Below are 9,458 nucleotides of genomic sequence, written 5' to 3' on the forward strand. Positions count from 1 at the left end.
TCACCTCAACCTCATCAACCCCATATGGACTTTTTTAAAGAAGGAAAAACCCAGACACGCTGTTCACACTGGAGGCATTTCTGGGCTCGGAGTTTGCGTGCTGTGGGGCTACAGCTGTGGGAAATCTTGAGCAGGGAAAAAACAGCCCTGCGTCCTTAAACTCCAGAGCTTTGGGAGAAAAGAAATCTAAGTCTGAAATAAAGACTTGAAAAAACACTTCCTTGGGCAAGGTAATGTTTTAAGACAACACTGAGAACAAAACCCCTTTTGCCATGCCCCCAAACTGGGGTCACAGTCCCATTCTTATTTGGGAATCTTGGTGAGCTCTTTCAACTAACATATATACAGTTCAGTTCATCACAGAGATTTTCCCAATCCAGACCCACTTGGAATTTCTCTGAGATGAACATTAGCCAAAACATCTTCCCTCACTCCCACAGCAGAAACTCCTGAAAACACCAAAAAACAGGGAAATTTTACATAAATTAGGACACAGCCAAATGCTCAAATATTATGCCAACATAAGAAATCGTATTCTCAAACATTTCTCTTAATATTAAAAAGTGCTCACACTATGCTAATCAAGCAGTTTTGTTAAGTATGTCTCCAGTTCCACACTTGTACACAGAGGCGGTAGGGGGAGGCTGGCTGGATATCCTTTAAAATGCAGTTTTCCCTGTTTGGTAGGACAAATGATTCTTAAACTATTTGCTATGATATGCATATACTTCCCCGAATGGAAAGGGTTATATTTTAAAATTCAGAAAGATCTTAACATTTCACCACTGTAGCATCTTAATCCTCGAGGTGCACAAGCGGGGGCAGACTGGGTAGGTTTCTCACAGTTACAGTGATGCTGGGATTGTGGCGGTGGAGTGGGGGACGGGTGCAGGTTCAGTTACCACACTGGGCTCCTCCAAATGCACCTGCAGTCCCCATGCCCCATGGCAACACTCAGGCTCAGCACAAGTGAATAACCTACAGCCTACACAACTGCACAAAATTGTTTCTGCATAGTTCTCTTCTCACCATAAAACTGTTGTCCTGCCACAACTGAGCAATCCTCTCAACTTCCAAAAACACCAACAATATAGCCATAAACCACAACCATATCTTAAAATTGGCACAGAACGGGACAATACCTCATTACACCAAATGAACCTGTATTTCATTAGAAGAAGCAATGTTAAGTGCTTTGGAGGCAGACCTGGGCTCTCTATTAAAATGATCCTTTGGTTCAGACCAGACTTTGAATGACCTCAGTGTGGGCCATCAGCTGCCTTCCAGAATGAACCTCCGTCCTCTACGACAGTTAAGGAAGCTAGCCCACATCCTCTAACAGGGTGGGTACCACCACACAATGAGATTGAGAATGCAAGAGTATTTGCTAAAGTTCTATACAAATGAGAGGTGGTAGCACTGTCGATAATAAGGCAAAGAACAGAAGCATATCTGAATGGCTCTCAAAGCTCATTAAATTTAACAGCTCTGACACAACACAGTCAGTCATTCCTTTTTCTAACAGAAAAATAATGGCATCATCAAAGCCCCAAACAGGATACTTTCACTGATTCTGAGTCTTACTAAAAATGACAAGGATTCCAGCCAAGAAGGGCCTAATGTCTATCATAAACATAGATATCAAACTATCAAAACCATCATCTAGGAACCACACAACACTTTTTTTAAAAAGAAAAGAAAAATGAAACCACATCCTTTTGCTAGAAAGTCGAATTGCTTTGCTGGAAGTGCTGGAGACCCCGAAGTTCAGCTTCAAGAATGGGAAATGAAAACGAGGCATCATGAATCACGCTCAGCTAGAGGTCTTTGCACAGTGGCACGGCACTCTCAGCCAGGTGTGTTCAATGCACGGCACCGGCTTTCAGACTGTTTCATCATACTTCTGTGAAGGCAGCCAGAGAGCTGCAAAGAGACAAGTGAAAGAAGTAGAGTGCCCCCACTTTGCCTGAAACAGGAATGAGTTCAGGCTCTACAGGAACATTTCTGCGACATCGCCCAGCCATCAGCACACGTGTGCAGGTCCCCTGGCCCCACCGCAAGTCTTGTCAGGGTACACTGGAGCCTCTGCTTCTCAAGGAATCTGAAGCATCTTAAGTTGCCAACAGCGAGGCCAGGGGCTCTGATAGCCAGGTCCCACATAAGGCTGGAGCACTGCTCACTCAGATCCTCCCTGCGAAGTAGCAACTCCCTTGTGTATACAGTCGGCCAATCAGCGGCCTGGCCAGGACACTGCTGGAGTCCACGGGGCTGCCAAATGCCAGGAGAATCAGCGCACATCCCCCTTTTCTATCTATGGCTGAGTGTCAAACCAAGTCACCTGGCTAGCAGGGCAGAGTCTGCACACTGCCAAGGCAAAGCCCTCCTGTGGCCCATGCCCTGTACACAAAGAGGAGGGGAACTGGGGAACTGCCTGCAGCCAGGCTTCAGGACACACTCCTGGCAGGCCCTGGAACGTTCTCAATGTTCCTCAACAGCGGCCCTACCGACATTTGGTTAGAACAGTTCTGTACTATGAACAAGCCACTCCGCAGGCTTTGACCATCACTGGCCAACAGAGCAAAAAGACTTCTGATTGACTGTGGCTGAGGTACAACTCCACATTCCACATTTACGTGCCACCTGGTCTCCCAGGTGAATCTTGGCAGGACCAAACAGACAAAGCGAGGAGCCAATCCTGAAGCCTAGCAGCATGAAAAATAGAAGCCACTGCTAATCCCAAGAGAACACAAGCCCAGAGGAGGTAGAACTCTGCCAGACATCTGGCAGGGTCACAAGCCTTGCCCGGCATGCAGGGAAGGTGGGTTTCCTCCAGGCAAGTGAGAGTTGAGACCCTCAGGCTGGGGGACCCCCTGCCCTCCTGGTAGGTTTGTTGCTCTCGTTTGGCCCAGGATTTCCGGCAGAAAACATTCCGTGGAGATCAGCCTTTGTACAGGGCCAGGTGGACCTGAACCAGGACACGAAGCTGCCTGCAGCCGGGCTGGCTCTGCGTGGGCTCGGTTCAAAGGCCCCCACTGTGCCCCGAATTGGGCAAAGACACTAAGGGGGATGGCCACCCCACCTAAACGCACTGGCCAGAGCAGCAATATTTCTCAAGTCACGTCTTCAACACGGTCCTGCAAGACGCTTGGCCTTGGCCTGGTGACCTGTCACGGTTCGGTGACGCCGACCTCTCCACCTGCCCGCAGGCATTTGCTGGGCCGGGTCGCTCGGGTGGCCCAGTACTCGCCGCACGGAGCCACTTTGGCACGGGAGACTCTACTGCCCATGATCAAATCGACGCTGAGGTCCCTCTTCTCTGGCAGGGCTCGCGGCGCGCTCGCCCGGCCCTCGGCCTCCCGCTCGGCTCTCGCCCGACCTTACAGGGTGAGAAGCACCGCAGTGCTCCCTCAGCGGGGCAGCCGCGTGCCACGGCCCGGCGCGTGTGTACACACTCACGCACCCCCGCGCGCACACCCTCGCCGCGCCGGGGGCGCCACTCCCCCGCGCCTTTCAGAAGCCCCGCGGCGGCCCGGCCCTCACCTTCGATGGCGATGACGTGCTCCCGGATCTGGTTCTGCAGCACAGGCTCCTCCACGCGCTCCAGCAGCTCGTAGATGGAATAGATGTTGGGGTGGACGGACTCGAAGCGCTGGATCTCGGCCCGGATGGCAGCCGAGTTGGCCAGCTGCTGCTGGTAGTTCATGGTGCAGCGCCGCGCCCGAAGCCGCGCGCCCCCCGCCGCCGCCGCCCCGCGTCCCGGCGCCCGCCGAGCCCGGGGCGCCGCAGCCCCCGAGAGCCGGGCCCGCCGCCGGCGGGCAGAGGAGGCGCGAGAAGAAAGGAGCGGGCGGAGCAGGCGCGGGGCGGCCCGCGCGGACTCAGTTCATGGCCGGGACGCGCGGCCGGCGTGCGAGCGGGGCCCGGCGCCCCGGGTCAGCGGGCCCCCATGGAGCGCGCCGCGGCGGGCGCGGCCAGCCCCGGAGGAGGCTCGCTCGGGCGCCTTCCTGCGCCGCAGCCGCTCCCACCCCTAGGCGCTGCCCTGCCGAGCAGCCATTAAAGCGCAGGCAGCCGCCGCGCTCCGAGCGCCGGGGCGGAGGGCCGACCCCGGGCAGTGGCCGCGCCGCTCGGGCGCCCGGCCGTGGCGTGGGTCCACGCGCTGCGTGCTGCGCCGCCTGGCGCGCTGGGGCCCCAGAGCCGAGCCCGCCGTGCGCAGCCCGCTGAGCCGGGACCGAGCCGCCGGCGCCGTGCAAGCCGCGGCGCCTGCTCCGAGCGCCGCCCGCCGCCTGCCCGGCCGGCCCCCTCCCTGGCACGCAGGGCTCCGGCCCACGTCGGCCCCGCCCCCGCCCGCCCGCGCGCTCACCGCCCTCCGGCCGCCGCTGCTGCGTCGTCCGCGGCGCTTCCCAGCGCGCCGGATCCCGGGGAATTGCGCCAGGCCCCGCCCCGCGCTGCCTCTGGGCTTCCTGGGACTTGTAGTCCGCGTGCGTTGGCGTCGGCGCCTGCGGGGACCGTGGGACGCGTGCAGCCGGCCGGGGGACTAGGCGAGGGACCAACGGCCCCTCCGACTCCTGCGCGGCCAACCCCGCTCGGCCTCTCTGCTGGCCCCGGCCCGCCCCGCTCTCCCCGTGCCTCGGGACCCGGGAGGCGGCGCGCGACCTCGCCCGCGTTTTGTTTGCTTCCAAGCGTCTGGCTTCTAGGAGGCTCTGCCACTCGCCGTGCCCCGCCACCGACTTTGCTGGCACCCCCACACGCCCCATTTTTTTAACTTTCTGCCTCTTTTTCTGAAAGTGACATGCGTGCTTCCCTTAGGAGACTAAATTTCTTCCCGAAGGCGAACAGCCTCCTCCGCGGCGGGGGCGTGGGTGTTCACACTCCACGAGTGAACTGAAGTTCAGACGCGGACGTGAGGTTTCATGAAATACCGCCGAGGCCCCCTAGGCATCCTTTTCCTTTTAAAAAAGGAAGAAAGAAAATAAGATACGGCTCTTAAGCTGCAGCCTTTTGAGCGCCGCTGCCTGCTCCACGTGGGTTTTCCCCCCACCCCAATCCCCGAGTAAGATCAGCCCCAGGTACCCGCGGAGGGGACCGCGCTGCAGCGGCGGCCCCAGCGCACAGAGGGCCCCGTCCCTCAAGTTGGGAGCAAATGGGATTGTTGACGAGGTGCCGAGCATCGGGGCCAATTGGCGGCCCCACAGGGCCTGGTTTGTGCGCACCGGACGGGTGTCTGCCCTCACCCACCAGAGCGGCCTTTTGGAATCAGAAGTCCGCCGCCCTGGCCTCGCTGACCAAAGCCCCGTGAGCCGTCGCCAGGTTCATATGCATGGATGATGCACCCAGGTATATCCAGCGTCGTTCGGTCACTCTCTGGGCTCACAATTCCCCACATGTACCGACCATCATCGGGCCTTTGCTCATGTCCGTCCCATCCCAGAGTCCCAGCAGGGTCCCTGACACACTTAGGCAGAGCTCGCTGCCCCATCTGTGATTGCCTCTGACTTTACCAAAGCTGAGATAACAGCCATGGCCTCATTTTACTTCACCTCTCATTTGTCATTGATCACTGCCTCTCCTTGAAGCCCCCTGCTTCTGGCTTCTGAGGTAACAAGCTCACCAGGCTTTCCTACTTCCTGGCTTCTCAGTCCCTTTCCTGATACCTTCTTACTTCCCTAGCCTCTAAAATACTAAACCGGGAGGCTCAGCACTAGGCCTCTGCGCTTTTTCATATGCACTGATCTCTGTCTTGTGGCTTTGAATACATAGACATGTTAGTGAATTTCACATCTCCAGCCCAGCCTCACCCATGAATAACAAATCCATATCCAATTTCCTCAACATTCTCTTGGATGCCCACTGGCTGTTTAACTCCACTGCCCAGCTGAACTCCTGCCAGCCCCTTCCCCGGCTCCTCCGGAAATCTGATTCCCAGTTAAGGGCAACTTGCAGACCTCCCTTTGCTCAGGCCAGCGACTTGGTGCTCCTCCTTTTTTCACACCCAGAACAGTGTCAGCTGCACTTCCAAAACATGCAAAATCCCACCATTCTTACCACTCCTTAGCACTGCTGCTCAGGTGGAGATCATCTTGCCTCTGGCTTACTGCTAAGTGATTGAGCTAGCAATTGATCTCCCTGCTTCTTTGTGCCCTTTCAGTCCGCTCTCAATAGGGCAGCCCTGGTGAACCTTATAAAACCGAAATTAGGCCATGTCACGTCTCTGCTCAAAACCCTCCCATGGCTCAGGGTGACATCCACCTCCTTCCTCGGGCCTCCAATAAGCCCTATAGGCATTAGCGCCTATCAAAAGCTCTGCAGGGTCCGAGCTATCCCCCCACTTGTAAGCTAACAAGTTGGCCTGCCAGAAGTTCGTGGATGCTGGCAGAAGACACCCGACTCCTGGGTCAGAAACACAAAACTTTATCATTTATAGCAGCAGCAGTAGCTAGACGACTCGCATTTTCATGGGCTGGCTCACTGATCCCCAGTTTCCAGAGGGCCCTGAGGGAGGGCAGATGCACATATAGTGGGTCTGAGCTTGGAGAACCCCAGTCTTCTGCATGGACAGTAAGCATATCTGCCCTCAATGGTGACAGGAGGCACTTTCTCTATTGCCCGAGGCCGTTGCTCTACAAACATGCTTGAGAAGATAGTTCAAAACAAAGGCAGGCCGTGCCTCTGGCCCCAGATGTGAAGTGGGAGAGTCCAGTGAGGGACTGTAGCCTACATCTCCTTGGCATCTCTCCACTGCAGCATCTCTGCTTCGGCCCCTTCTCTCCTCTTCAGCCAATCTCTCTGGTCTCCATGATGCTCCTTAAGTACACCAGGCACACTCCCCACTCAGGGATATGCACCTGGTGCTTCCTGTCAGGAATGCCCCTCCCCCAACATCACCAGGTCCCTGGTTTCCTCCACATACTCACTTCAAAGCCACCTTCTCAGGGAGGCCTTCTCTAACACCCTATCTAGAATGGCATCTCTCTGCACCAGTGCTTCGTGGCTTGCCTCCTTGCTATGGCAGGAAGAATAATGGCCCTCAAAGGTACCCACATCCTAATTCCTTAAACCTATAAATCTGGCGTCTTACATAGCAAAGGGGCTTTGCACATGTGATTAAGTTAAGGGTGTTGAGATGGGAGATTATCCTGGATTGTTTGGGTGAATCCCATGTAATCACTAGGGTCCTTATAAGAGGGAAACAGCAGGGTCAGGGCGAGAGAAGGATATTTGAGAACAGATGCAGAAAGAGAGGCAGAGGGAAATTAGAAGCTGCTACACTTCTGGCTTTGAACGTGGAGGAGGGGGCCATGAGCCAAGGAACATAGGTGGCCTCTAGAAGCTGGAAAAGAGAGTGGATTCTCTCCCAGAGGTTCCAGAAGGAACACAGCCCTATGCACCTATTTTTGACTTGTGACCTCTAGAGCTATAAGATAATAAATACACTTGATTTATTTTTTCTTAACATTTATCTCTAATACAGTACAAACTTATTTATCTTGGGTATGGTCTGTATCCCCTACTAGAATATGAACCCCACGAGGGCTATGATTTTTGTCTGTTTTGTTCCCTCGTCTATCCTGAGTACCTATTGAAAGAAGGAAGGGAAACAGAGCGAGACCCAGGAGGCTCTCAGGATCTCGGCATTGGCCCAGAATGAGCTGCTTCCCAGGCTGCAAAAGAGCCCCTGCTCTCGGCTCCTGCTCCCGGGATTCGGCACCAGATGAAAGAAAAAGGACGCGAACTCCATAGTCCGAGCAGGTTTATTGCTAAACCTCAGAGGGACCCATCTGTTCTGGCAAGTAAAACAAAGGAAAAAAAGGGTCTCTAACTGGCCAGCAGGCCTTTTTGGCCAGAGTTTTTGACAGGCTCTTTGAGAGAAGAGGTCAAGGGAAAGGTGGGCTTGTGGCCTGCTGACAGGTCCTCTGGAGAATGCTTGTAGCCTGGGTAAAATGACACCCAGGTCTCTCTGAGATGGTGGTTGGGCTTATTCAAAAAGGTGGTACTCCTGTCTGGTTCTGTCACCTGTAAGAAATGCCTGACATGTAGTAGGTGTTCTCTGACATGCTTGTCAAATGAAGGGCTTCCCTGTTAAATTGTAATTTTCATGAAAACAAGGACCTTCTCTCTTCTACACAGTGCCTGGTCATTGTAGGGGCAATAACTATTAAATGAGTCAACAAATAAACAAATATCTCTCCTACCATAAGGTTCCCCTCTCATGCCAGGCACATAGTAGGTGTTCAATAAATATTAGCTTAACTGAAATCCAAGTTTTTCTAGTAACATGAGACCCAGTGATATTCACCAGGAGATTACTTCAGATTCATCTTATGTGACCACCACCAGGCATTCTGGCCATTTTTTATATGACAGCCCTTCTAGGGACTTTAATCTGTGAGTGAAGACCTCACTAGGAGAGCACTAGGAGAGCAAGCTGGCTCTCCAAGTAGTGAATTTCACTACAAGTAGCAAAAAAAGGCCTGGTGATCATCCCATTCATTCATTCATTCTCTCATATATTCATTCAACAAATCTTTTTTTCATCACCAGCTATGTCCTGGGCAAGGTGCTACTTCTAGAAACACAAAGATGAAAAAGATAATACCTGCCTTTAGTAAGCTTACATTCCAGGGGACTATCTGTAGAAGAGGCATTGCTTTTAAGGTTCAATATCCAAATCCGACTCAGACTGTGAGCAGAGAGTAAATAAGAATAGCTATGGAAGCCATAAAGAGCCGCCCTCCCCCACCCACACACAAATATCCAGTGGCTAAATTAGAGATGGATGAATAATTACAGTAATATCTAATTAAAAGTGTGAATTAAGGGCAAGTGTATTAGTGACTAGCCTTAGACATATATGTTATCCTGAAGCACAGCAGTGTGAGTTGTATCCTCCATAAGAATCATTTTACAGCCATAACTTTAAGCATAAAATGCTCCCCATCCTCAAACCCACATAGCTACCCTTATACATAGCTACATAGCTATTCCACCTACCTTATCTCTAAGAAGTGTTTTAGGAAATTCATGAAACATTCCATCTCTAGATTTTGGTGAGCTTTATCCATTTGCCTGAGCTTGAATGGATTTCATTAGATTACTTCGCACACTTGGTGGAGGAGCTCTGAGGTTTTTGACGTGTGTAGCCTATAATACTTGACTCATCGCAGGGGTCATCTGCAGAGAGCTGTGGGAGCTTTGGAGAACACATGTCTCATAAAACCTTTGGGCTCCTTGTGGAGGTGAGGAGGGGTCATACTGGGGCAGGAGAGGAGAGTGAGAACCAGGAGCAGGCGGGATTCAGAAAGTGCAGAGACAAATTGCCTTATCCTGCATTTGCCCCTGGGCAGATTTTCCACTCTGGAGAAATGACTCTGGGGTAAGGCCAGAACACACACCAATACCTTTGCAGTTTTGCAGACCCGGCTGATGGCATCTGGCTCTCCTGGCGGTTCACCTGTATATCATGT

The 9,458-nt window shown here is 53.2% G+C and overlaps 1 protein-coding gene across 4 annotated transcripts in view; it reads right to left on the bottom strand.

Moving 5' to 3' along the window:
- Positions 1-4,288, bottom strand: part of AGAP1 (ArfGAP with GTPase domain, ankyrin repeat and PH domain 1) — a 523,790-nt gene extending 519,502 nt beyond the window's left edge. For 2 of the 4 annotated variants that reach the window (XM_036901061.2, XM_036901059.2), the window contains exon 1: positions 3,541-4,288. In XM_036901061.2, the coding sequence (XP_036756956.1) occupies positions 3,541-3,703 (163 nt within the window). In that variant the 5' untranslated portion in view covers positions 3,704-4,288. The remainder of the gene's footprint in view (positions 1-3,540) is intronic. The other 2 variants (XM_036901063.2, XM_036901062.2) reach the window with 1 other exon arrangement.
- Positions 4,289-9,458: the final 5,170 nt, after the last annotated feature.

Source organism: Manis pentadactyla, chromosome 6, assembly GCF_030020395.1.
Source record: "Manis pentadactyla isolate mManPen7 chromosome 6, mManPen7.hap1, whole genome shotgun sequence".
Taxonomy (NCBI): domain Eukaryota; kingdom Metazoa; phylum Chordata; class Mammalia; order Pholidota; family Manidae; genus Manis; species Manis pentadactyla.